General features: G+C 51.4%; 1 protein-coding gene across 1 annotated transcript in view; it reads left to right on the top strand.

Moving 5' to 3' along the window:
- Nucleotides 1-3,216: 3,216 nt before the first annotated feature.
- Nucleotides 3,217-27,622, top strand: part of HHAT (hedgehog acyltransferase) — a gene marked incomplete at its 5' end in the record, with an annotated part of 69,355 nt that continues 44,949 nt past the window's right edge. Inside the window, 5 exons of the mRNA XM_084245029.1 lie at nucleotides 3,217-3,307; nucleotides 18,593-18,660; nucleotides 20,212-20,325; nucleotides 23,191-23,385; nucleotides 26,273-26,479. Coding sequence (XP_084101155.1) covers nucleotides 3,217-3,307; nucleotides 18,593-18,660; nucleotides 20,212-20,325; nucleotides 23,191-23,385; nucleotides 26,273-26,479 — 675 coding nt within the window. The remainder of the gene's footprint in view (nucleotides 3,308-18,592; nucleotides 18,661-20,211; nucleotides 20,326-23,190; nucleotides 23,386-26,272; nucleotides 26,480-27,622) is intronic.

Below are 27,622 nucleotides of genomic sequence, written 5' to 3'. Positions count from 1 at the left end.
CCACAGACCTGTGGATGCTACTGCTGCGTGTGACCTCCTTCGGGGGCAAAGCCGCTGCTTTGGCTGCTGTTTCTTTGCTCCTCTGGGAATTGGGTTCATGGACCACGTAGGGCAAAGGCCCAGCCTGGCCCCTGGAGGACCACCTTCTTGGTGTCTGGCTGAGGATGGAACCCGAGGCTCTCAGGGGGATCTTATTCTTTGTAGGGCTTATTTGCCTTCGGGGTGTGCGTGCCAGGGTTCCTTGTGGAGAATGAGGAAGCCAACTTTTAGAAAATATTTTTTAAATGCGTAAGGTTATAAGTGATATTGAAATAAAGTATCAGAGTATGGTAGAAAACAAACTTGTTAAAGCAGGAGTATTAGCAGAATTCAGCCCTGTAGCAAGTGGCTCACAGTTGATGCCCATGCAGGGGGCCTGAGGGGTCTGCTCCTCAGGGCCTGGCAACCAATGGGTGCCTCAGTGGGGACAGTCCCAGATGCTCTTCCCACGGTACTCTTCCCACGGTGTCCACATGGACAGCCAGTGAGCCCAGAACTTCAGGTAAAGGTTGGTGGGAGTGAGGATGCAGGGGCCCTGCCCCTGGCAGGGATGTAGGCACCGGGTTGGAGATGGGCTGCGTGCTGGGAGGAGGGTGCACTGACCCAAGGGTAGAGGTGCAGGGCCCTAGGGAAAGCCAGGTGGGCTCACCTGTATGTCCTTGTGGAAGAGGCTGCCCCTCCAGACGTAACCAACCTATCTCCAGGGCCAGCACCGACACCCAAATCCCCTCGCTGAAGGCTGGGCACCTGCGCTGCTCAGCTAGCACCCAGAAGGCCTCCACCAGAGGAGCAGCGGCCCCTCCCTACATGTGCCCCGTCTCTACCATAACCTCCCTCTGAGAGTGGAGTGCCCAGCCACAGCCTGGAGGCTGAGCCTGGCACGAGCCAGACCAGACACTGGGCCAAGGAGTTGCCCTTGGGGAGGGGGTCACTTGGAGCCCCCACAAAGGGACTGGGATCTTGGTGCTCACTGAGCCCCACTCCCACTATGATCCCTTACTGGTGCCAGATCTGGCACCTAGAGAGGCGCACAGCCCCAGCCTAAAATGCTGCAAAAAAAAGCTAGGATGATAGCCCACTTCTCACTGAGGGTCACCGACTATTCCAACCCATAAAGACAAGATGAAGAGCAGAGCATGTGGCAAGTGTGCAGCAAAGTGTCTCCATCCATGGTGCTGGGAGGGGTGTGAGTTGAGCTGCAGCCCTGGGTGTGCCAGGAGGGGTGTGAGCTGAGCTATACCCTGGGTGTGCCAGGAGGGGGGTGTGAGCTGAGCTGTAGCCCTGGGTGTGCTCTGGGTGTGCCGGGAGGGGTGTGAGCTGAGTTGTAACCTGGGTGTGCTACAGGTGTGCTAGAAGGGGTGTGAGCTGAGCTGCAGACTGGGTGTGCCAGGAGGGGTGTGGGACTGAGACTTTTCACAAGTTACTGGGAACTTTCAGGGTTTGCACAAGTCTAAAGAGCATTCTGTTTCCAAACATCAGACTTTCCTCTGACAATGTTGTGATTACACCCTGGTGGGGAGAGAAGTGGGGTGGGGAGCCGGAAAGAGGGACAGGTAGTGGGGCTGCTCCTGGGAGGGTGGGAAGGAGACCAGCAGGGTCCTTGGCACACCTTTGTGGGTGAGAAGGCACAGGAGGAACACTGGACAGCCCCCTCAGCCTCCAGGAAGTGTCTGTGCTGGCAGGGTGTCTTGGGATGGTGTGGAAGAGGACGGGAGACTCTGCGTTCCCCATGGGAAGGCAGGCAGACTCATCACTCGGTTAGGAAACTGGGGCAGCTCCCAGTGAGTGCCATGCATTGATGGGGGTCGCGGGGTGCCTTGCTTGGCAGGCCCTGGAGGAGCTTTTCAGCTTGGTGTTTCTAGGGGCCCCAAGGACGGGCATCTAGGGGTATGACCAGCTCGAGTCTCTCAGCCAGTGAGTGCAGCCCCAGGCAGCCCCCGCTCAGCCTGCGGTGGACTCGCCCCTCCACCAGGAGCAGCCCTGGGGTGGGAAGGAAGAGGGAAGGGCCCCCCACCCCCGGGGCCCTCCACTGTTCCAGGTGAGGGCAAGGCCCCTTGCTCCTTTCTGTGCGACTTTGCCTCGGACTGCATCACCCAGGCAGTGACACTGAGAATTTTAGTCCCCGACAGTGAGACTGAGAATTTTTTTTCTCAGAGGGACTGCACGAGGCACACCCCGACTGTGACCTGCTGTGCTCCACACTAGCCTGTCAAGGGCCACAGGACAGTAAAAGGGGCTTTTTCAGATTTTGACCCTTGGCGTTATGCATGAGAAGGGCTTGCTTGGGCTCAGGAGCTCGCGCTTAGCCTGACAGTGAGCCAGCTGAGGGGCTGTGAGGGGCTGACTGGCCGCTGTGTCCCTGGGGGCTGCAGGCTTAATTGGCAGCTTTAGAGCTCAGCTCGTACCCTTGCTGAGTCCATGGGAGGTGGCGTGTCCCTCGCAGACTAGAGCTGTGGGGCTGGCCCCAGGCACTTCTGCATGTACCATCCAGAGGCACAGGCCGGGTTTCTCTAGGGCACATGGCCTCGGGATGGAGGCCTCAGTCTCACCCACCCCAGTGGCTGTCGCATCCCGTCCATGGGCGTGCACGTCTCCCTTCCTTCACAGCGGGTCAAGGGCCCACACTTGTCCACTTGGGGCCTGAGACTCTGCGGCCATGTGGCCAGGGAGATGGGCACCTTCTGTGTCCACGGGGCCACCTGGCCACTGCCTGGCTCCTTTGTGAGGCGCAGGCATGGAGAAGAATTACCACCACAGTCCCGTGATGGCGTGGGGTCACGTGGGGCAGGGCGGACAGGCAGGGAAGGCCGCCGGCTTTCATCCGGGTGTTGCAGCTGCCCCTTGTTCACGGAACCTGGTTGGCCTTCCCGCTGCATCCTGAGCCCTGTGTTGGGGCCTGGTCCCTGCTGCCCAGCCCGCACATGGGATGGCTCAGCAGGGAGGGGGGCTGCCGGCTCCTCTGCGGCACGTGGGGCTGCCGGGGCTGGGAGTGTGCCCACGTGGCCGGCGTACCTGCGCACGCACAGAGGATGGCGGGATGGTCCTGGACAGCTGGAGTAGGGCAGGCGGCCCCAGGGCTCCTCCCAGAGGCCTGTGCTCCCGTATTGTGCCTACACCTTAGTGTTTGTTTCTGCTTTTCTTCCAGGACGGAGCCTGGCTGGCCCGCAGCACACAAGCATGCTGCCCCGGTGGGAGCTGCGGCTCTACCTGCTCGCCTCGCTTGGCTTCCACTTTTACTCCTTCTTTGAAGTGTACCGAGTCTCCAGAGGTGAGGCCGCCATCAGCACTGCTGCCAGGAAAGCAGGGACAGGCGCAGGGGGCTGCGGCTCAGGAGGGGGCTGGGCTTGGCTCTGAGTGTCCCGTCCTGGGCCTCCAGCGTTGGGGGGGAGGGTGGCCTCAGCAGGGGATGGCTCGGGTCTGTGGCTGTTGAGGGCCCCGGTGGATTCACAGTGGCTGTGGGCAGGGACCTGGCGTTTCTATCGTGTCACTGCCATGGGGCACAGGGCAGCTCCTGGTCCTGGAGACCCAGACACCTGTCCTGTCTCATCGGCAGCCTGCAGTGCCTTTGTGTGCATGTGGATGGGGAACCATCACTGGGCCCAAGATCTAGCCCCGGGAAGGGAGCCAGCAGGTGACACTTGTCTACTTTGCTTGTGTCGCAGCTGGAGGCTGGGAAGTAGTGTTGTCAGCTGCTTAAATCTCCCCGCACTGGGAGGATGGGAGGAGGCTTGGAGGGGCCTCAGGCAAGGAATGCCCCAGAGGGGGTACCTGGTGGTCTCTGAGCCTTGTCTTAAGGGAGAGCAACCCCAGCAGTAGAGAAGCAGCGGAGGACCCGTGGCTGGGAGGGGGCTGGAGGGCAGCCGGCAATGAGTTAGGCTGGGGGGGTGGGTGTGGCAAGAGCCTACCTGGGTGCTGCTGAGTGGGTAAGAGCTGCTGTGAAGGCTGGGGAGAGTGCTGAAGGCCATATGGTCCCTTGGGATGGCCAGGAGGGTGTGGGGAAGCTCAGCGGGTTGTGCTTTGCCTGCACCAGTGTCCTGCTGGAAGCCTGAGAAGTCTACTGCCTCCGGTGGTTGGGGACTGTCCTTTGGTCAAGCCGCCCAGGTCCTGGCAGTTCCTGGGGAGCTGAGTGCTCAGGGCCCAGGTGGGAGCTGACCTGCCTCAGGTCAGGCTCTGTAGCAGGTGCTTCCTGTGCCTCTGCTCACTTTTCAGATCAGCCCTAGGAGATGGTGCAGGACTTAGGAATTAGGCCTGCCTGCAGAATCCGGCCTCCTGCAACTCCAGCCCAGGGCTGCTGTGGTGGTTAGCTGGTGTCCAGCTGGCATTGGAGCCCTGGCGCCTGTGTCCTCCCCTCCTGGCACAGTATGGCTGCACCTGCTCCAGCTGTCACTACATTTTTCCCACTGGGAGGGAGACTGGAGGACACAGCATGACTTGGAAATGGGCTGTATCTTATCTGTTCACATTCTTGCCTCACTCATTTTGTTGGGGCCTAATTGTACTTTCGTATCTGATTGTTATTCTCAGGGGTTTCCAGGAGAGGAACTAGAGGTCACACCACGTGGCCATCCTGAAGGCTAGGGTGAGATTCCCAGGCTGTGCCAGGGGCAAGCAAATTATTTATTTCTTCTGTAGTTTGTGGGTAATTGCTTTTTGGGTGTTTATAGCCTGCAGATGACTGAGAGTGAATCATTCAAAAGCACTTTCATTTTTTGACAATTTCACTCAACATAATCACACCAAGATCTGTCTATTTTTGTCCCGAACACCACTGTTTCATCTTTCTTCACAGCTGTGTAATATTCCACTGAACATATATGCTCTGTAGTTTCTCTGTCCACGCATCTGTTGAAAGGCACTTGGGTCGGTTTCATGATTTGGGAATTGTAAACAGTGCTGCTGTGTGTGTAGGGGTAGATGTGTCTCTTTGTAATGGACATAAATACCAGATAAATATCAGTATTGCTGGGTGAAATGGAATTTCCATTTTTATTTTCTGGAGACCTCTCTGGACCGTTTTCCATAGGGATAAACAACATGCATTCCCACGAACAGTGGACGAGAGTTCCTATTTCACTGCAGTCTCACCATTCTCACAGGGTTGAGCATTTTTTCATATGTCTACAGTCTGTCTGAATGTCTGCCTTAGAGAAGTGTCTATTGAGATCCTTTGCCATTTTATTAATTGGTTGGTTGTCTATGTTGGAGACCCTGAGGCGTAAAGTACTGGAACAAAAAAAAATGTCAGGGTCATGACTAAAAAACTGGTCAACATAGACTAAAAAGACTGGCCTGTGTCCAAACCATGACGCCCTTTCTTGTATCAACAAAGCTAAGCCCCCAAAACACACACACACACAAAAAAACCTAAAATATATCTAGTAACACAAAACCTTGACAGTAAATATATGCCTGGACATGACTAAATACTAAAATAATTCATTGCCTAATAACTAACAAAAAAAGGGGAGGGGGACAGTTGGACAGTTTATATCAATAAAAATGAGTGACAACGGACACTCAAAACACTTAAGCTCAAAATGAGAGGCCTTATACCCCCTGAGTCCCGTTTCTCTTAAACTCTATTTTGTGTCTGTCAGTTCTTTATTTCCAAGTTCTTTCAAATCCCTTTCCTTAACCCTGTTCACCAAAACTAGTCTCCAACATGAGTACCTTGTAAATTTTGGAGACTGACCCACTGTGAGATGTGCTAGGTATGCAAGTATTTTTCCCATCCTGTAGGTCGCCTTTTTGTTTTTGTGATAGTTTCTTTTCAGGTATGGAAGCTAATAAATTTGATGTCCCACTTGTTTATTCTTGCTTTTGTTTCCCTTGCTGCTGAACTGTGTCCCAAGTACATCATTGTGGTGGATGTCCTGTGGTGCAGCTCCTATATTTTCTTTCAAGTACTCTATGGTTTTGATTCTTATGCCCAAAACTTTAATCCATTTTGAGTGAATTTTCATCTACAGTGTTAAAATGGCTTTTGCTTCATTGTTTGTTTTTTTCTTTTGCATTTGGCTATCCATGTTTCCCAGCACCATTAATTAAAATACTGTCTTTTCTCCACTGTGTGGCCATAATTCCTACATCAAAAATTGGTTTTCCCTTTGGATCCCTATATAGATTTATCCCTGTGCTTTCTATTCTGCTCCATTGGTCTGAGTTTCTCTTTTTGTTCCAGTACCATACTGATTTGATTACTGTTGCTGTGTAATATAGTTTGAAGTGACGAAGTTTTCTTTTCTCAAGATTGTTCTGGCTTTTTAAGGCCTTTTTGTAGTTCCATAAAGTTTGATAATTGTTCTATTTCTTTTAAAGTCATTGGTATTTTAATAGTTACTGTATTTAATAGCTAATGTATTAAATCCATAAATTGCTTTGGCTAATTCATATGCTAATTCTTCTGACCCATGAACATGGCATACCTTTCCATTTCTGTTGTGTATGTGTATATATATATATATATATATATATAAAAATCATCATTATTCATTTTTGCTTTCTCCTCTCAAGTGTAGTCCCCATAAAATTCCCAGTACCAAGTCACCCATGCACCATCACCAGTCTCTTGTGCTATTCCTGCCCTTGTTTTAATCCCTCCCCCTCCCCTGTTCAATGCTCTGATTTCTAGTTTCCTGCTAGTTTTGTCTTCTTTTTTTTTTTAGTACTCATTTATTTATTTATACAAGAACTGGGGTACAGGCCAGATGTGTGGGAGGGTGAGAGGATTCACCAGAGACAGCAGGGAACAGAAGAGGCAGACTGAGTGAAATATACTGCTGAGGGGAGCAGCGGACGCGACAGGAGAGGTCTGCCACACCTAGTTTTGTCTTTACTTTTTCCCTGATCCCTTGTTTGGTTCCCCTATATTCTTCCTATAAGTGAAACCATCCAATATTTTTCTTTTTCCTTCTGACTTATTTCACTGAGCATAATCCCCTCCAGCTCCATTCATGTTCCTACAAGTGGCATGAGTTTATCTTTTTCGATGGCTTGGTAGAATTCCACTGTGTAAATAGACCACATCTTCTTGATCCACTCATGTTTTTGGACATTAGGTTTCTTTCTATATTTTGACTATTGTAGATAGTGATGCGGTAAATACAGGAGTGCAGTATGCACAATGCTTTTGTGTCCTTTGTGTAGATTCCTAAGGATGAAATTGCTGGGTCATTTTTAGTAATTTGAGAAACCTCCACACAGCTTTCCATTGTGGTTGGACTGATTTACATGCCCACCAGCAGTGTAAGAGAGTTCCTTTTTCTCTACATCCTTGCCAGCATTTGTTGTTACAGGTTTTTTTTTTAACATATGCCATCTCACTGGTGTGAGGTGGTATCTCATTGTTTTCTTATTTGCATTCCCCTGGCTATAAGTGATGGTGAGTCTGCTAGGCTTAAAGGGCTGCTTCAGCCACCATTCTAGCTATGCAGTTTGGCCTTTTCAGTACAAAGTCCATTTGGCCCAGTCAATCAATTATGTAAACTTACAGAATATAAACTACTGACTCTGCAAAGGTTCCTCTCAAGTTAAATAAGAGCATGTGCTTAATCCCTGGGACAATGAGTAACCGTCAGGAGGCATGACCAGGAATGTCTGGAAGCTGTAGATTGATATGTAACTGCGTCCCAGAGACTGATCAGCAGAATGCCTTGCTAATAAGATTGCAACCTCGAGTGGGGTCGGAAGCTTGATTTCAATTTTCAAACATGGGCCATAAAACTAATGTGGATCCTCAGACTCAGCTCCCCCAAAGCCTAGAGAACCTACGCAGACATTTCCTTCCTTCTAACTTTTTCCCTTTGTTCTCCTGCCCCTAGTAATTGACTCTGTCAAATCATTCAGTCAATAAAAAGGCCAGGTTTTGCCTTCTTGGCAGCATCCTGCCATAACAACCTGCTCCACGGCTCCCGTTTCTTTGACATTGTGGTGTTGCCTGACCCAACAAGTGATGTTGAGCATTTTTTCATATACCCGTTGGCCATTTGCATTTCCTCTTTGGAGAAGTGTCTTTTTAGCTCTCTGCCCATTGTTTGGCTGGATTGTTTGTTTTTGTTGAGTTGTATGAGCTCCCTGTAGATCTTTGAAATCAGTCCCTTATCAGTTGTGTGGAATGCAAATATTTTCTCCCAAATCAGTTGGGTGTCTCTTTGTTTTGGGTAATGTCTCTTTTGCTGTACAGAAGCTTTTTAGTTTGATGTAATCCCACTGTTTATCTTTTCCTTCATTTTCTTTGCTTTAGGGGATGAGTCTTTAAAGATGTTTTTGAGATATGTCCTGGAGTGTTTTGTCTATGTTTTCTTCTATATATTTTATGGTTTCAGGTCTATGTTCAAGACCTGAACATAGTAAGAGGTAGTAAGAGTAAGAGGTAGTAAGTCTAGTTTTATTCTTTTGCACATGGTAGCCTGGTTTTCCCCCCACCATTTATTGAGCAGATTATACTTGTACCATTGTGAATTCTTTGTTCCTTTGTCATAGATTAGTTGTTCATATATGTGTGGATTTATTTCTGGGTTTTCAATTAGATTCTATTGGTATGTGTGTGTGTGTGTGTGTGTGTGTGTGTGTGTTTGTTCCAGTACCATACTGTTTTAATTATTATGGATTTGTAGTATAGTTTGAAGTCTGGGAGTGTGATACCTCCATTCCCCTTTTTAGTCAGGTGAGCTTTGACTATTCAAGTTTTTCTGTGATTCTATATGAGTTTTATCAATATTTGTTCTGTTCCTTAGAAGAATGCCATTGAGGTTTTTATTGGAATTGTGTTGAATCTGTAAATTGCTTTTGGTAATACAGTCATTTTAATATTGTTAATTTTTCTAATGCATGAGCAGGGGATGTCTTTCCGTTTCTTTGTGTCTTCTATTTCTTTTAACAATGTTTTATAATTTGTGTAGGTCCTTCACCTCTTTTGTTAGGTTTATTCCCAAGTATTTGATTTTTTTGTTTCAATTGTAAAAGGGATAGTTTTCTTAATTCCTTCTTCAGATTGTTTGCATGTAGAAAGCCTACGGGTGTATCTTTGTGATTTTCGTGTGTTTATTTTGTATCCAGCTACTTTACTAAGCTCGTTTATTATTTTGATTAGTTTTTCTGTGGAGTTTTTAGGGTTTTCTATGTATATTATCAAGTTATCTGCCCATAGTGATAGTTTTACTTCTTCTTTCCCTATTTGGATTCCTGTATGTCTTTCTCTTGCCTTATTGCTCTGGCTAGGACCTCCAGTATTACACTGAAGAGCAGTGGTGAGAGAGGGCATCCTTGTCTTGTTCCAGATTGTAAAGGAAAGGCCTTCAGCTTTTCACCATTGAGAATGATATTGGCAGTGGGTTTGTCATATATGGCTTTTATTATGTTGAGGTATGTTCCTGCTATCCCAAGAATTTCAAGGGTCTCATTATAAACCGATGTTGAACTTTGTCAAATGCTTTCTCAGCATCTATTGATATGATCCTATGATTTTTTTTTTGTTGATGTGTTGTATTACATTAATTGATTTTTGAATATTGAACCAACCATGTGCCCTTGGAATAAATCCCACTTGATCATAGTGTATTATCTTTTTGATGCATTGTTGGGTTCTGTTTGCTAGGATTTTATTGAGGATTTTTGCATTAGTGTTCATTAGGGAGATTGGTCTACAGTTTTCTTTTTTTATCTTTGTTTGGTTTTGATATTAATGTAATGTTGGCTTCATAAAACACTTGATAATATTCCTTCTTTCTCAAATTTTTGAAGAGTTTTTGTAGGATAGGCACTAATTTATCTTTGAGTGTTTGGTACAACTCATTTGTAAAACCATCTGGTCCTGGGCTTTTTTTTTTGTGGGGGGGAGGATTTTGATTACTGTTTCTATTTCATTGCTTGTAATTGGTTTCTTTAGGTTTTCTATTTCTTCTTTATCCAACTTTAGATGATTGTGTAAAAAAACATCTCTTCTAGGGATCATGCTCAGCAAAATAAGCCAAAAAGAAAAAGAAAAACACCGGATGGTCTCACTCATAGCAGGAATCTAGAAAACTTAAATAAGGGACCAGGAAAATGAATATAAGAAAGTGAAAATCAAAATCAACAAAAAACTATGAACCAGAGACACTTTTTGGGGGGTGGGGGGCGGGAGGGGAGGTATTGGAGTCAGAATGGGGCGTTTGCAATTGTATGGGGGAATATAAAAATAAAATTTATTATTAAAAAACAAAACAAAAAAAAAAACAAATACAACAAAATGTGAATTGGATTTACATGCCTTATAGCTTTTCTAAAGGGAACATTGCAGAGCATTAACTTGTAATATCACCCATAAAGGGGGGAAGTAAGAGCAGATAAGGCTAAACAAAACCAAAAAAAAAAAAAAAATCTCTTCTAGATTGTTGAGCTTGTTTGCATATAAATGTTCATAGTAATCTCTGATTATTCTTTGGATTTCTGCTGTGTCATAATTTCTCCTTTCATTTATGATCCTATTTATTTGGGTTTTCTCCCAATTTTTCCTTGTGACCCTGGCTCTAGGTTTATCTATTTTGTTTGTTTTTTTTTTTTTTTTGAAGAACCAGCTTTTGGTTTCATTGCTCTTTTGGATTTTTTTTTTAATTTCTATTTCATTTACTTTTGCTTTAATTTTTATTACTTCTTCTGTCTTTTGGGTTTTTTGTTCTTTTTCTAGTTCTTTGTGATGGGAGATTAGGTTGTTTCTTTGGGTTCTCGTTTCTTGATGTGGGCCTGTATTGCTATTTACTTTCCTCGTATTATTGCTTTTGCTGCATCCCATACATTCTAGAAAGTTGTGTCCTCATTGTCATTGGTCTCAAGGTATTTTTTTCTTCATTTCTTCTTTGATCCCCTCATTGATCCAGTGGTCTTACAGTACTGTGAGGTTCAATCTCCATGGAATCGGAAGGTTCCTTGCTTTCTTTTTGTGGTTTATTTCTAGTTTGATGCTTTTGGAGAAGATTGTAGGTATGATTTTGATCTTTATGTATCTGTTGATGTTTATCCTGTGACCCAGTGTGTTATTGATTCTGGAGAATGATCCATGTGTGCTTGGGAAAAATGTATACTCAGATTTTTGGGGGGGTGCAGTGTCCTATAGATGTCTGTTAAGCACATGAGGTCTAGGTCTTTTATTACTACCATTTTGTTTATCATTTTGTGATACCTTATTCTGTGTTTCCTATTCATTCCTCTGTTGGTTTTATCTTTAGAGCTTGTAGTATTTTTTGGAGTGGGGGTTTAGTGGTAGTAGATTTCTGAAGATTCTGTTTGTCTGAGAAGGTCCTTGTTTTTCCCTCATAGAGGAAGGAGACCTTTTTGGGGTAAAGCATTCTTGATTGGCATTTTTTGTCTTGGGGTTTGTTGCATGTCCCTCCATTCTCTCCTTGCTGGTAATGTTTCTTCAGAGAAGTCTGACATCAGCCTGGTTGGTTTTCCTTTATAGGTTATCTGTTTCTTCCGTCTCATCTATTGCATTATTTTTTCCTTGTCTTGGGCTCTTGGAAATTTTACTATTATGTGTCTTGCAGTAGTTTTCCTTTTATTGTGGTAATTTGGTGTTCTTCTAGCTTTCTGTATGTCTATTTTCATTTCCTCCTTCATGCTTGGGAAGTTCTCTTGAAACTATTTCCTTGATTAGTTTCTCAGTTCCGTGGTCTCTCTCCTCACCTTCTGGGATTCCTGTGGCTCTTATATTTCCTTTCCTCAATGTGTCAGATAGTTCTCGAAGTGTTTCTTCATTCTTTTTCCTTTGCACCTTTCTTTCCTTTTCTTTTTGGATCTTTTTATGTCTGTATCTTCGAGAGTACTGATTCGTTCCTCCACTTCTTTTGTTTTCATGGCTTTTCCCAGAATTCTTTAGCTCCCCACTGATAACTCTGTTATCTTCCTTAGGGATTTGCTCTCATACCTCAGTTCATTGTTTATATTCTTTCCCCCTTTCTGCATTTTCTCTTAACTCTTTAAGTGTTCTCATTGTGGCAATGCTGAATGCGTTGTCAGGTGGAGAGAGTCTTCTGTGTCCACGTTATGGGGTCTGGAGCTGGACTTACTTCCTGTGGTGTATTGTTCCCAGGAGGGCCTGCTTGATCGCTTACATTTCTTCCCATTGGTTGCCTTTGGTTTTGCTCTGTCCATGGTGCCACAGATGCGGGTGGGCATGCCTCCTGCATTCTCCTGCCAGGGCAGGGGTGTGTCTGCCTAGTGCCTGGGCCGCTGTGGCCAGGTGCCCGTCTGCCAGATTGCTGTCAGCAGTGGCTCTTTCAGGCTCTCCTGTTGGGCGTCTGGGAATACAGGTTGGGTGGGGCTTAGGGTTGAAGGTTTCCTGTAGCTCCCACCTGGGCACACTTCTACTGTGGCAGATGTTTATGTGAGTTGTGATTTGCCCCAGAAGCCCCTGACTTCCCAGCCACTACAGTGTCTCAGCCTGGGGCAGTCACGAGTCTCCACAAGTTTCGTGCAGAGCTGCACCCCAGACATGCTGGGCCTATCCGCTGGGCTGTGCCTACTGGCTGAGGGGAATGTGCTTCTACCTTGGCCTGCTAGGCCCCTCTGGGTTGTGCCTTGGGACAGCAGAGAGAAAGAAAGAGAATAAAGGAAGAAAGAAGAGGTAAGAAGAATGGAAGAATGACAAGGAAATAAAGCAGAAAAGAAGTGAGAGTAGAAATGAGCAAAAGAGAGAGAAGAGGGAGGAGGGGGAAGGGAAAGGAAAAGAATTATGATGGTGATGATAAAGGAGAGGAAAAGTGAAAATAGGAAAAACAAAAACAGGGTAAAAAGGGGGATGGTGGTATAATTGCAGCTCAGGGCTCTGTTGCTCCCAAGAGCTGGTGGCTGCTGTTCTGTCTGGTCCCCTGGAGGTGCCTCAGGCTCATGGGATCGTCTTTCCAGGATCTTCTGTCCCCTTTGAGGTGTCCAGGAATAGAAAAACAGCCCCCAAGGAAAAAGGAAACAGGAGAGACAGAGGACAAATGAACCGTTGACAAAAGATTAAGACAAAAAGGTGGCAGAATGGGGCAGCCAGTGGGGCAGTGCAGGCTGCAGGCACAAGGGTCACAGGCACTAGGGTCACAGTTTCTGACCTGTGGGGTGCCCAGAAGTCTGATGTTTCCGACATGGTTGAGATTGCCAGGAGCCCAGGACTAGGCGCCATTGGGTTTCTGTGGTGTCAACCACGGCGGCAGCGGGAACAGGTGGCTGCAACCCGCTGAGCTGCCCAACGGCCCCTGAGAATGGTTTCTTTGGGTTTGGGATCTCCCTGCAGACATTCTGATGTTTGCTCCGAAGCATCTGCTTTCCTGGTGCTCGCCACAGTTTCCCCTCTTTTTCCTTGTCAGAGTTCCAGGAGATGCGTAAACCTGGACATGTGTCTAGCTGGCCTGTCGTGGGTGAGTCGAGGACAAGTGTTCCTTTCTGTGTCCCCTTCCATTTCTTTGCATCTTATTTCCTTCACCAGTTTTATAGTTTTCATTCAATAGGTCGGTCCTTCACCTCCTAGGTGAAGTTCACTCCCATATGCTGCATTCTTTCTGACATGATTGTAAACAGAACTGTTCCTTATTTTGCTGTCTTCTGATATGCTGTACTTCTGATGTTTGATAGAAATGCCACCGATTATTGTGTATTGATTTTGTGTCACCACCTTGCTGTATTCATTTGTTTCTGCAAGTTTTTTTTGTAGAGTCTTATGGTTTCTATTTAGCATGTCAGCTGCAAATAGTGATAATTTTACTTAGTTCCAGAACTTTTTTTTTTTTTTAATAGAGGCATGTTTTATTTATTTATTTATTTGTTTGTTTGTTTTTTTTTTGTTTGTTTGTTTATACATGCACTGGGTACAGTCAGAAGCACGGGAGGGTGAGAGAATTCACCAGAGCCAGAGCGGGGAGCAGAACAGGCAGAAGGACCGAAGCACACTGCTGAGGGGAGCAGCGGGCGGCAGGAGAGGTCTGCGCGCCATGCGGGACCCTCCTCCAGTGGCCGGGGAGCAGCCGGGGATCGAACCGGCGCCGCAGAGGCCACGGGCAGCTTCGCAACCCAGCGCTCAACCGCTGCGCCACCGGGGAGGCCCTAGTTCCAGAACTTTTCCTATTTGGGTACCTTTTATACCTTCTCCTTGCCTGATTACTTCAGCCAGGATTTCAAAACTATGTTGAACAACAGTGGTGGTAATAGACATCCCTATCTTGTTCCTGATCCTGGTAGAAATATAATACTCTCAGCTTTTCACTGTTGTGTATGATATTGGTTGTAGGCTTGTCCTGTACAATTTTTATAATATTTTTAAAGATTTATTTTTATTTATGCATGCAAGAATTGGGATATAGGCCAGAGGTACAGGCCAGAGGTGCAGGGAGTGAGAGGATTCCCCAGAGACAAAGTGGAGAGCAAAACAGGCATATCTACTGAAAAACACTGTTGAGGGGAGCAGTAGGCAAGACAGGAGACATCTGCTGCACCATGTGGGTCACCTCCCACATGACTGGGGATTGAACTTAGGCTACAGTGGCTGGCAATAGCTTGATAGTTGAGACTTTAACCCCTGTGCCACCAGGGAGGCCCCTAATTTTTGTAATATTTAGATAGTGTCCATTTATTCCCATTTTTGGAGCGTCTTTATTGTAAATAGGTGTTGGATCATCTGGAATGCTTTTTGAGCATCTGATGAGATGATTGTTTTTTGTCTTCCTTTTGTTGATCTGCTGGCTGATGCCACTTGATTTCCATGTGTTGAAAAGCCTCCCTGGGAGGAAGCCTGCTTGGTCTTGCTGGCCAGGTCTCCTGATATGTTCCTATATCTGGTTCTCCAGGATTTTCATTGAGGACTTTTCGTCCACTTTCATCAGAGATTGAGCTATAATTTTCTTTTTTTTTTGCACTGTCTATGTTTGGTTTTGGGATCAAGGTAATGTCAAGGAGTTTTACTCTTATTTTTTTTTTTTTTTGAAGATTTTGAATAGAACAGGTACTATATCTTATAAGTTTTATAGAGTTCTTCAGTGGAGAAGCTCCTTGGTCCTAGGCTTTTGTTCTTGGGGAATCTTTTATTACTTTTTCGATTTCAGCACTTGTGATTGGACTGTTTAAAGCTGTCTGTTTTGTCCGGGTTCAAACTTGGGAGGTTGTATGAATCTAAAAAATTGTCTGTTTCTTCTAGGTTGTACAATTTGTTTGCATGAGGACTTTTATACTAGGTTATTATGATCCTGTGTATTTGTGCAGTATCTGTTGTAATTTACCTCCTTTATTTCTGATTATTTTAATTTGGATTTTCTCTCTTTGTAAGCATTCTACTTTGACAAGCGTACTTGTCAACTTTATTTTTGCAAACAACCAACTCTTGGTTTCATTCATCTTTTGGACTATTTGTGTTCTATTTTATTTCTGCCCTAATTTTTATTATTTCTTGCCTCCTGTTTTTTTGAGATATATATATATATAATATATATATATATTAGTGCTTTTGTTGGTCCTTTTTCTATTTTCTTCGATTGTGGAGTTGGATTGTTTGAGATCTTATTGTATTGCTGTGAACATACCATGTAGTGCTGCTTTTAAAGCATCCCATAGGGTCTGGTAGTTTGTCTCTCCATTTTCATCAGTCTCTGGACTTCTTTCTTAATTTCTATGATTTCTTTATTGACCCAGCAGCTGTTCAGAAGCACTTTGGCCTCTGCATGTTTTGGTTTGTTCCAGGATTGCTTTTATGGTTGATTTCTAGCTTTATAGCATTGTGGTCTGACGGTACTTGATTTAATTTCTAATTTTGTCTCTCTTCTGAGATTGTTTTATGACCTAGTATATGATCTGTTCTTGAGACTGTTCCATGTGCACTAGAGAAGGTGTGTTCATCACTTTCAGGATGGAAAACTGTAAATGTCCAGTAAATACATTTGACCTAATATTTCATTAATATTTCATTGACCTAATATTACATTTGACCTAATATTTCCTTTCCTACTATGTTAATTTTCTGTCTGGATGATCTATCCTGCTGTCAGTGGGGTGTTGAATCTCCAACGATAATTGTGTTTCTCTCGGTAGATTGTTTTAGGTCTGTTAATAGTTGAGTTGTTATGTAGCAGGTGCTCCTGTGTTGGGAGCATGAATATTAATATCAGCTCCATCTTCTTGGTGATTTGTTCCCTTGATCAGCATAGTGTCCATAGTCTTTGTCCTTACTATTTTTTTTAGTTGAAATTCGAGCTTTTCAGGTGTAAGAATAGCAGCTTCAAACAGTTAAGCAAATATGAGCTTAGTCGAGCCTGTTATTTTTAGTTTGTTTTTTTGTCTTTTGGTTTTAAATGGGTCTCTTGTAGCAAAGTACTGATGACTGGGATTTTTTTCATCCACACTGTTAGCCAATGCCTTTTCTTTGCTTTTTTGCATCAAAGAACTGGGGTGCAGGGGAGGGTAGTAAGAGGATTCACCAGAGACAGAGTGGGGAACAGAACAGACGGATCTACTGAAATACACTGCTGAAAGGAGCAGCGGGCGAGACAGGAGAGGTCTGCTGTGCCATGTGGGTCACCTCCCTGGCTGGGATTGAACTCAGGCTGCAGATGACAGCCTGAGATTCAACCCGAGGCTGCCAGGGAGGACCCCAGCCAATGTATTTTTATTGGTGATCAGATCATTCATATTTAAGGGATTATTATTATTTGTTTTTCAGTCATTTTTTCTGATTGTTTTGTTTTTCTTTTTCCCTTTGTTTCTACTCTTTCTGGATGGCTTTTCTTAGTATTTACATCAGTTTCCCTCTTCATCTGCAGGTGTCTTCCTGGATTTTTGCTTAGTGGTTACTGTGGGGGTTTTACTTACATTCCCGTGTTTTGTCTCCTTTATGAGCTGCTGTCTGCTCTCTGCCATTTAATTATACTAGTTCTGCCCTTTCTTCCTCCTCCTTAGTGTCTAGTGGTCTTAACACATGGTGTTCTTGCCCTTGGTACTGCTGTTATATTGCAATTTTCATTTTACTAAGGGGTTTGTACTTCAGTTTTTCTTGTGGAAAAACTCCTTTTAGTATTCTTTGAGCAATAGGTTAGGTGGTGGAAAACTCCAATGGCTTCTGTTGTCAGAAAAAACCTTTACTACACCTTCATACTTAATTGATAATTTTGCAGGATAGAAAATACTTGGCTGGCTGCTTTTGTCTTTTAGGATTGCAAATTCCTTCCACTCTCCTCTTGCCTGGAGAGTCTCTGGGCTGAAATCCCTAATTGGGAGCTCTTACAAGTTGTTACTATTTTTTCCTTGTTTCCTGCAAAATGTTCTCTATCTTTGATTTTTGATAGTTTTACGATGTGTCTGGTCTTTTGCATTAAAGAATGTAGGTGCTCTCTCTGCTTGCTGGGCATCCATATTTCTTTCTGTAGGGTTGGGAAGTTCTCATTTCTCGAATAGTATTTTAGCCCTATTTCTTTTTCTTCTGCGATCTCATTCTTAGGTTTCCTCTTCTAATTGAGTCTGATATTTCTCATAGCGTTTCCTTATCTTCCCTTTGTCTTCACGTTTTCTTTCCTTCTGAATGTGTAGTATGTTCATTTGAGTCTTCTACAGCTGAAATCATTTCTCCTGCCATTTTCATTGTATTTACAGCTCACTGGGCTGTGCTCTGGGCTGAGGCTGTCTTTACTCCCCTCCCCCTCTCTACCGCTTCTTTATCTGAGGGTCTTGGTCTTTGAAGCTCGGGCCTCCCGGGGGTGATGTCGGGACCACCAGGATCTCTCTCGGGGGACAGGGAGCTGGGGGGGCTGTATGTGTGATGGCCGTGTGGTCTTAACTTAGCCCTGTGACCCCACAGCGGCCACCACCACCCCAGCCTCATCTCTGGCCCCTTCTGTTGGGTGTGCACATGTCTGGTTTGCTTTCTGGGGGCTGTGGGTTCCCTCTGAAGTCTTTTCTGCTGCGGGGCTTTTATGGGCTCCAGTCCGGCTCGGCCTGGCCTGTCTGTGACTGGAGGGGATGGAGTTTCAGTGTCCATGCCGCCTGACCACAGGGTTCCCAGCGCCCAGGGGTGGCGTCTGCCACTCCTCCCAGCCCCACTGCCAGGAAAACTCGGGATGTCACTGTGCGCTGGGCTTCCCCTGGGGCCCTACTCACCCCCTTGCTGCCTCCTGCTCTCTTCCCTCAGCCGCACCAACCTCAGTCCCTGACTCCAGTGAGGGAGGGGGGTGGGGGAGACCTGTGCCCTCAGCTGGTCACGCGTCCGGCTTCTGCGACCACAGTCAGTCTTCTTTGGTGGTTTCCACAGGGAGGCTTCTCCTGTGTGGGGCAGACGCGGCTCCCAGGGGGTAAAGCTGGTCACCTCTGTGTAGTGGTGCTGGCTCCGGGCCCCTTGACCCAGAGGGGGCCTTCCCTGCCCCCTCCCCTGCAGACCCATGACCAGTGCAGGGACAGTCGCCAGCCGCCAGGTCTTTCTTGGAACTGAAGTCATGGGGAGGCCCCCAGAGGGGCCGTGGCTCGGCCTGGGGCTTGGGGACACCCGCCACTTCTTGGTGTCTGCTGCGAACCAACCGGGTTTGTCAGATTTGTGACCGATCGACTCTGCTTTCCTTGTCAGAACATGAAGAGGAGCTGGACCGAGAATTTGGCCTGGAGACCGGCACTCTGTTGAGAGGACTGAAGAAGGTATAGGCCAGGCAGCCTCATGCTCTGCGGCACTCTTGGGTCTGGCACAGAGTGGGTGGCACCCCGGCCACTGGAGCTGGGTCTGCCTGCTGGGAAAGAGGACTCGAGAGGGGGGCCCCGGACCTTGCCTCTGATACCAGAAATCTGCCTGTGACTGGCCAAAACCTGCCAGTTGCGCTTTGACCTTCCCAAGCCCTGACCTGGCCACATCTGATGGGAACCGGTGTCTGCCTGGACAGGCCCATGCCTGGACACTTGACTGCTCTGGGAACTACCTCCTCTGTGATGGGGGCCACCATCTGGCCTGCCTCGTGCCCTCCTGGGTGGGACAGCACTGGGCTTGCTGTGTGTGTCCTGGACTTCCAACCAGGGTGCTGGACGCATCCATGCCCATCAGAACCCCTTCCCTCTTTTTACGTAGAAGAGCTGGGGTGCAGGCCAGGGGTGCAGGCCAGAGGTGTAGGGGTGAGAGGACTCATCAGAGATAGTAGGGAACAGAACAGGCAGATCTACTGAAATACACTGCCGAGGGAGCAGCGGGGAGATAGGAGAGGTCTGCTGCATCCTGTGGGTAGCTTCCTGGCCGGGGTTGCACTCAGGCCGTAGCAGTGACAACCTAAGACTTAACCCAAGGCCCCCTCACCCTCAATCTCAGCCTCACCCATGCCCCCACCCCACCCTCAACCACCCTCACCCTGACCCTCACCCTGACCCCCACCCTGGCTCTCACCCCATCCCCGCCCCCACCCTGGGCATCCTACTACTTCCCTGCCCTGGATACCATCTGCCTGGAGCTCACCTCACAGCCTGTGGGGACTGACACCTGTCGTGTGTCACTCTCTGCTGTGCTGTTTGTGGGGGCATGAATTTGCCCCTCAGTCCCCCACCCACATCTGCTGCCGGTGCCTCATTCCCATGCACGGTGAAGTGCTGAGTTTTGTCCAGACGCCTCCCACCCTATGGGCCGCGGTGCCTCCCTGTCCTGCAGCTGCTTCCCCCCAGGTCCACGGCCTATGTGTGGCTCCATGTGCTCCCCGGCACCAGCCCAGCCATCTTACACCCAAGGCACTCTCATCCTGCTGGCCCAGGCCAGCCCTCCCAGCAGCGGTGGGACAAGGCAGAGCCCACAGCTTCCCAGGGAGGGAGGAAGTTGTAGGCTCCTGTCGTCTCTGGACCCCTGCCCCCATGAGGGCCAGCTGGGCTGCCTGGTAGCCTTGGCAGGGCACTGGTGTCCAGTGTCAGTGTCTTGTTGGGAAGCTTCTGGGTGATGGGGCTGTGACTGTCAGATTCGGCACTGGTATGACACGGGGCATAAATGGGGGTGCTGGTCCTTTGTCACCCACAAAGAGGCTGGGACCAGCTTGAGAAGGGCTGGGTTTGGGGTTGATCAGGCCAGCCTGGAGGGGGTGGGGGCACTGGCAGGGTGGGTCTGAGTTGATGGAGGTGCCGTGGAAACGCTGTCGGGGGGTGGGGCATCTACTCATGACCGGGGGTCTGTAGGGTGGCCATGGAGTGGCCAGAGCTCCCTGACCCCTGTCTTGGCATCTGTAGGACCCGACGGACTTCGAGTGGAGCTTCTGGATGGACTGGGGGCGGCGGCAGCTGGCCTGGCTGCTCCTGGGCCATGCTGCTGTGTCACAGGTGGCCACGCGGCTGGCGCAGCAGGTACGTGCCCGGAGGACGGTCATGGTCCAGGCATGCATTCAGGACGAAGGTGTGCCCTCCCACCCTCACGCCCCCCTGCACAGTGCTTTCAACCAGGAGGGTGAAGGGCTTGTGACTTTGGAGAGCGTTGGGTCTCCCCGGTCCCACAGCCACAGGGGATGGGCTGGGCCGGGCCGCTGAGCGCTGCGCTCCGCGTGCATCCTGGGAACCATGGTCCCCGCGGGGTCCCTGTGGGGCCCCTGTGTGGTCCATGCAGGGTTCCTGCGGGTTCCTGTGGGGTCCCTGTGGGGTCCCTGTGGGGTTCCTGTGGGGTCCCTGTGGGGTCCCTGTGGGGTCCCTATGGGGTTCCTATGTGGAGTCCCTGCAGGGTCCCTGCGGGGTCCCTGTGGGGCCCCTGTGGGGTCCCTATGTGGTGTCCCTTTGTGGTTCATGCAGGGTTCCTGCGGGTTCCTGCGGGGTCCCTGTGGGGTCCCTGTGGGGACTCTGTGGGGTCCCAGCAGGGTCCCTGAAGGCCCGCCTCACTGGGTGCATACTGGCGGTGCTGGACTCAGGCTTTCGTGGGAAGGCAGGTGTGAGGGGACTCTTGGGTTTAGCCCTGAGCACCTGAGACATGGTGGGTCTGTCCAGACCTGTGGTGCTGCTGCCCCCACGTGAGGGAGGGTTGGGGCCGGAAACCCACCAGCATGAGCCCCACCGTGAGGCCCGGCAGAGCAGGTGTGTGGCTGGAGGGACAGGGCTTCTCCTTTTCCAAAAGCCCACGCCTCCTGGGCTGGCTCTCCCAAGGAGGGGACCCCATAGCCCCCTAGCTTGGTTTCAATATGTTGTTGATGGTGTTCATGGCCCCCAGGGCCCCAGCTCAGCAGAGTGAAAGTGGTGGGTGGGGACATGGGTGCCCTGCCAGCTGGTCCCTGGGGTCTTGCCACCTTGAACAGGGTTTGAGGGACATAGGCGGGAAGAGGGAGGGGGCGGCCTCAGCAACTGCTCAGGGTGCTGCTCAGCCTAGGACTCGCTGGAGGCTGCTGGGGCGGGCGACAGGCCTGGTCCAAGGCACACTCAGGGCTGGGCCTGCGCCCGCCATGGCTGGCTGCCACCATGTCCACCCTGTGGGCGAGCAGCCTTGTTCGTCTGGAGGAGTGGACAGGAGCTGGCGGGGCTGGCTCTGAGCTCATTCTGGTTACATGTAGTCACAATCACCAGGTCAGCTCTCGAGAGCCAGCTGGCATACACCCTCCCACCACCTGTGCCACGGATGCTGCTGCCCCCCAGCACTGCACCCCAGGCCTGCTGGGGGGCAGGGGGATGCTCAGTGGGCGGGAGGCTGAGCTGGTGAGGACTTCAGTGGCCTGGCAGCGGGGAGGGGAGGCAGGTCCCCAGTGATGTTTCATAGACCATGTCTGATGATCAGCATTTTTTTTTTAAAGATTTATTTATTTATGCATACGAGAGCTGGGGTGTAGGCCAAGGGTGTGGGGGGTGAGAGGATTCACCAGAGAGAGAGTGGGGAATGGAACAGGTGGATTGACTGAAGTACACTGCTGAGGGGAGCAGTGGGGAGACAGGAGAGGTCTGCTGTGCCATGTGGGTAGTTCCCTGGCTGGGATCAAACTTGTACCACAGAGGCTGTGGATAGCTTCATATTGCTGTGCTTAACCCCTTGCGCCCACAGTGGGGGTGACTGTGGGGCTGTTCTCTATGGACAGCCTGAGTTCCTGGGACTGAAGCTAGGCTCAGCCCCTCTGCTAAGTCTTCTCCTCGGTGGGAACAGGGGCTTGGGAGGGAAGTGAGACACCAGGGATGGGGTTTAGGGCTCACGCTCCGCCCACAGGCCTTTCCTGACAAGTCTGTAGGTTTTCACCAGAACAGCTACCTTTGGGCACCCTCCTCAGCACACCTCTCACAGGCTCATCCCCAAGACACTCCTGTGCCCTGTGGAGCACTTCACTTGTGTGCAGACGCTGTTGGAAGCATTTTCTGGGACTAACTCCTCATGCAGCCTCACTAAGTAGACACTTACCTCCATTTTATATATACAAGCCAGTGTGCAGAACAAGTGACTTCCCAGGGTCCCACAGGGAGGTGGTGCAGATGCCAGGCTCCTGACGGAAGTGGACTCAGAGGTGACTGGCCGAGTCCCATGTGGGTCCCCTCTCCATGCTAGGATGCCCCCGTGCGTTTCCTTAGTTTCACAGCAAGGACACTGCCAGACACGGCCATAAAAGCAAAGACGTGAATTTATCTGCTTAATTGTTCATTCACTGCAGCAACCACAGACTCAGCAGTTAAGTGGAACAAATCCTGGTTTGCCTAAAATGGGAATAAGTGGATCTATCAAGCTGATGACACAGACACCTCAGTATCTCACAGCAGCAGGATGGAGTTTTATAGTATCATAAACCTGTCACGGATGTCAGTGACATGCATGCAACTTGACAGCCAAGTGTCTGATTAGGGGGCAGACGGTCCAGTTTTCTCACCGAGACCCCCTGGACGTGTGAGCACATGCCTGTGTGGGGCAGCCCCTCTGAGGGGCGCTCCCCATTGCCCCTGGATCCACAGAGGTGGCTGCAAGGCCCTCACGAGGTCTCCCCTGGTGGGACCCTGTCTTGGGGGGCCTTGGCTGAAGAAGGAAAGTGGCTTTTTGCTTCTGGGAGTATCTGGTGGACTTTGGGGACCGGGGCAGCCAGTGCCATGCTGGGGCGAAGGGGGCTCCCTCCATGCTGTTGTCTCTGCTGCACGAGTCCCCAGCACAGTGACAACAGAACTTGTCTGTTCTGTTGGACTATCCGTAGAACTATCCATAGGACTATCCGTAGCCAGCCGTGGGCTCACCACCTCCCTTCTCTGTCCTGCCCTGCCCTGTCTCAGCACAGACCCTGGATCCTCACCCTCTATGGAGTCGGGGCCTGTTGGCGCGTGCTGGGCGCCCCCGGCGTGGCTATGCTGCTCCTCCACACCACCATCTCCTTCTGTGTCGCCCAATTCCAGCGTCCGCTCCTGTGCTGGCTATGTTCTCTCCTCCTGCTTTCCACTCTGAGGCTGGAAGATGCGCAGGAAGTTAAGGTGAGGTCTGGGTCTCACGCTGGGAAGGTCTTTGGGCAGCAGGACCGGGCAGGGGCTGTGGGAAAGATTGTGGCGACTCCCCTGGTGGCCCTGCAGGGTTGGTGCCTTGACTGGGGGCTTCCCCTGGTGGCCACATGGAGTCGGTGCAGTGACTGTGCAGGGCTCCCCCTGGTGGCTGCAGGTGCTGGGTGCAGCGATGTGGGGGTGCACTCTGCAGTGTGATCCTTGCCTGGGGCCTGCCTTACTCTCTGAGGCTGTCTGGGCAGACTGGGCACCTTTGCTCCTAGTTAGGGTCAGCACGGATGGTGCTGGATGGGAACACAGGGGAGGAAAATAGGAGTCCCCTGGGCACCTAATAAGTTGCCCGCAGAGCCCTGAGCCGTGAGGGGGAGTCCCGGCCTTCACCTGAGGCCCAGGAGAGCCCCTGGGACAGGTGCTGCAGGTGTTTTTCTTCTTAATTGATTTGCTCAGTGTCTACTCATGATCCCCCTGGAAGCTCTGTGAGTTTGGGGAGTTCCCCTGTCTGCCCCAGCGGGTCCAGCGTCTTGCCTGGTGGTTGTGCTGGCGGAGGAGGGTGCTGACCGGCCCTGCTGCTTGTGGCCTCAGCTGCAAGAGCGTCAGTCTTGGCAGGGCGGCCCTCAGCTTCACACTGTTCTGTCTCACGGTGGCTGAGCGTGTGTTCTGTGCAGGCTCCGGGCCTGGCCCAGCAGTGCTGGGGACCTGAGAGGGCCTTGACCTCAGGAGTTTGGTGCGTGGCCGAGTGACTGGCCCTCCCAGGACCCCTTCCCCCACCAAGGTTTCTGGTTCCTGCTATGTGTTCTGCTCCTCCCTGGATTGCTCTGGACCCTCTGTTCTGCCTCAGTGATGGGGTGTCTGAACCCTGTTTGTGCCAAGGGCTGGGGTGGGTGGGGCCCCTCAGCCCCTTAGCACTTTGTCCCTTCCCCTGACTGAGATCTTGACACTTTCAAGGGGAGCTGCAGGTCCATTGTTACAGGTGGGGAACATCAGCGCAGGGACTGTCCAGCTCTCAGGAGGCAGCTGTTCCAGGGCCAGAACATGCTGGGACCACCCTAGTGTCTGTGTCCCGGGCCCCAGGAGCAGGGCCTCTGTGTCTTGCACCTCCGTGCCCGCCTGGCCTTCAGACATGCTGACCAGGCTGTGGGAGCTGCTGTTTGGGTGCGTCAGCCACTTTGCCCTTTAAATACCACTGCCTCTCTGCCCGCCACCCTCCCTGGCTCTCTCAGCGTCCCCCCACCCCACCCCAACCTCTGTCTGGAAAGATGTCCCTGTCCCTGTCGAAAGCACACCGTCTCCCTTTGAGTGGCGTCCCTTTCCAAATGTCCCCAGGTAACATCAGTGGACAGTTCCTAGCCCCTCCTTGGTGCTGGGCCCTGCATGGCTGAGGGTATGGGTGATGTGACGAAGCCCCTGTGCCCTTGTGGGCACAGCATAGACTCCGGAGGGTGAGGGCAGCATCCCAGGCTCCGTCTAGGTCAGGCCTCTGCAGACACTGCCCTGGCCAGGCCTGGGAAAGGGCGTGCTGGGCTTCCCCAGGGCCCCTGCAGTGTCACTCAGATGCCACTGCTCCCCACCACCCTGCAGCAAGTCAGTGGCTTTCAGTTACGAAGCCAGTGGCCCATGTCTCCGTGACCCACAATTTAGCCCACCCCAGAGCCAGTTCTCGGCCAGGAGGTCTCGACATTGCCTGGTTACCACCAGTCAGCCGAGGGAACCAGTGCCCTGCAGAATCTGTCCCTGTGTCCTAGCTTGTCTACCGTCCATGGGTCCAGGCGGCCCTCTGGTCCCTGCCTGACTTGCGCCGTCGGGGGAAGGGAGCTGGCAGTCAGCCAGGTTATAACTGCTTTGTCCACTCACTCTTCCTACCCTCAGAGCCCGAGGCTGCTGTGACTGCAGAGCCCACCTGCCATCTAGGTATGGGAAGGGGTGGGCGCCTGCCTGCCTCAGGGCCCTTCCGAGGAGCTGACGAGGTGGACTTTGTGACAGTCCAGCAGCATGAAAAGCCGAGCCTCTGCCCTTCCCTCCCTGGCTGGGCTGAGACTGGTCCTTCAGCACATGGATCAGAAATCTGGGCCCCAGTAACCAAGGCCATGGCTCCAGCTCAGGGATGGGCTGTGGGGCTCAGGGCTACACAGGGTGTGTGGGCTTAGAGTAGACCCAGTGGTGCCGGCCCAGCCAGACCCCAGCTGTGCCTTAGTCTGGGGAGAGTTGACATGGGAACAGCCGGACAGACTCTGCCTATGGCGCAGGCAGTGGCCTGAGGCAGTTGCTGAGGGAGACAGGGACAGATTTGCCTCGGAGGTCTCCAGGCTCAGCACTGGGGGCTGCTGGGCGGGACATGCTGGGCATGGAGCAGACGCTGGGCTTGGCCCTCACTGCCACTGAGGCCGGCACCGACTGAAGCCGCCCCAACTCTCCTTCCTTTGTGCTGAGGCTGCACCTGGCAGACCGTTATGTGTGGCGTCCATGGGGCGCCTCAGGCCAGGACTGCCCTGTGGTTGTGAAAGAGTGCCCTGGCCTCACCCCTGAGCTTACACGGCTCGACTCCTGTCACTGCCTGTGTCCTGCTTTCTCACCCTGCCCACTACTGGCACGTCACGTGCTGGCCTTCCAGCAGTGTCAGACGCTGCGGGGGTGGGGGTCCCGGCAGGCCCTGGGGGGTGGGGGCATTGAGCTGTGTGGGGCAGTCGGAGCACGCGGACCGGTGGATCTCCATATCGGCCACGGCGGCATCCGGCCCCCACACCCTCTGGCCCAGGGTGCTGATGCTGGGAGGATGGTTGCCACTGCCTGGACAAGGTTGTGTGTCCCGGCATCCCCTCGGCCCCGCAGTGCTGCCGCTCACACTGCCTGTGCCCTGGCTTTGCAGAGAGGCTGGTACCGGACGGAGAACGAGTTCCACCTGCTGCACTTCACGCTGACCGTGCGCTGCCTGGCCTGGACCGGCTTCAGCCTGGAGCGCGCCTGGCAGCGACTGCCCACCTGCCGCTCCTTCCCCTGGCTGTTGGCCTACGTGTTCTACTACCCCGTCCTCCACAACGGGCCAGCGCTCAGCTTCCCGCACTTCGTCTGCCAGGTGGGTGCCCCAGCCATCCGTTGCCCTCCACCCGCTCTTTCATCCTGTGTAGGACGGGAGTGCCCTGGGGTGAGCCTCACCCCAAAGTGCGCTCATCTCTTGGGCGCACACTTGGACACGTGTCTATCCCTTCCCCGACGGAGGACAGAAGCCACTTGCCAGCCGCACACCCCACGCTGCCCCTCCGCACCCCATGGCTGCCCCACCCCGCCTCTGCCCGGAGCAGCTCTGGCCCGTGGTCCTTGCCCCCAGCTGTTCCCAACCCCACTGCTCCCCCACTTCTGCCCCGGAGCGGCTCTGGCCCGAGGTCCTCACCCCGAGGGCCTGGCTCAGCTCTCCCTGTGGGGACCCAGGTCCTGACCCCACATGCCGTTAGGTGTCCTGGGCCCCATGTCTCGCTCTGCAGGGAGCAGGGGCTGGCCCGTGAGGACACTGGCTTGGAGGCTCCGCTCACACCTGGGCTCATCTTCCATCCCCAGGTGCCTTGAGGGGCTGACAGAGGGCCCTGAGAGGCAGCCGGGCCGCCCCATGGCCGCCTCATGGGAGGCTCATGGGAGAGTCGGCGTGATGGGGAGAAACGGGTCGGGCGCCTGCCCCAGCAGCACCTGGAGGTGGGTCTGAGGGGCTTTAAAGGAGGGAGCACGCACAGAGGTGGGGACCCCTGACAGGCCTGGAGGGAGCTGGGTTTTGTGGGAGGGGGCCCACGGCCAGCGGCATGCCCCAGCCAGGGCTGGAGGAAGTCGGGTGGCCAGGACAGGCCTGGTGCAGGTGGAGAAGGCGGTGCCACCAGGGGGCAGCAGAGCCCCACCTGGAGATGAGCCGGGGTGGAGCTGCCAGCTTTGGGCCTCTAGGCAGGTAGACTCAGCCCAGGAAGCCCAGACAGGTGAGGCTCCAGGGCAGGTGAGGCTCCAGGGCAGGTGAGGCTCCAGGGCAGGTGAGGCTCTAGGCAGGTGAGGCTCTGGGTTGGGTGGGGGCAGAGGGCACCACGCTCCGCAGGCAGGACAGCAGCCTCCATGGCCCGAGGACTTGGCCTTGCCCCCAGGGCTGTCTCTGAGGCACTGGGGGCTCCAGGCAGCCCTGAGGTGGGGTCAGGCTCTTGGAGGGCAGGACAGGCTGCTGGTCACCCCCTCCCTGGACCAGGCT

Source organism: Talpa europaea (genome assembly GCF_964194135.1).
Source record: "Talpa europaea genome assembly, chromosome: 10".
Taxonomy (NCBI): domain Eukaryota; kingdom Metazoa; phylum Chordata; class Mammalia; order Eulipotyphla; family Talpidae; genus Talpa; species Talpa europaea.
This window is presented reverse-complemented; position numbering and strand designations above follow the sequence as displayed.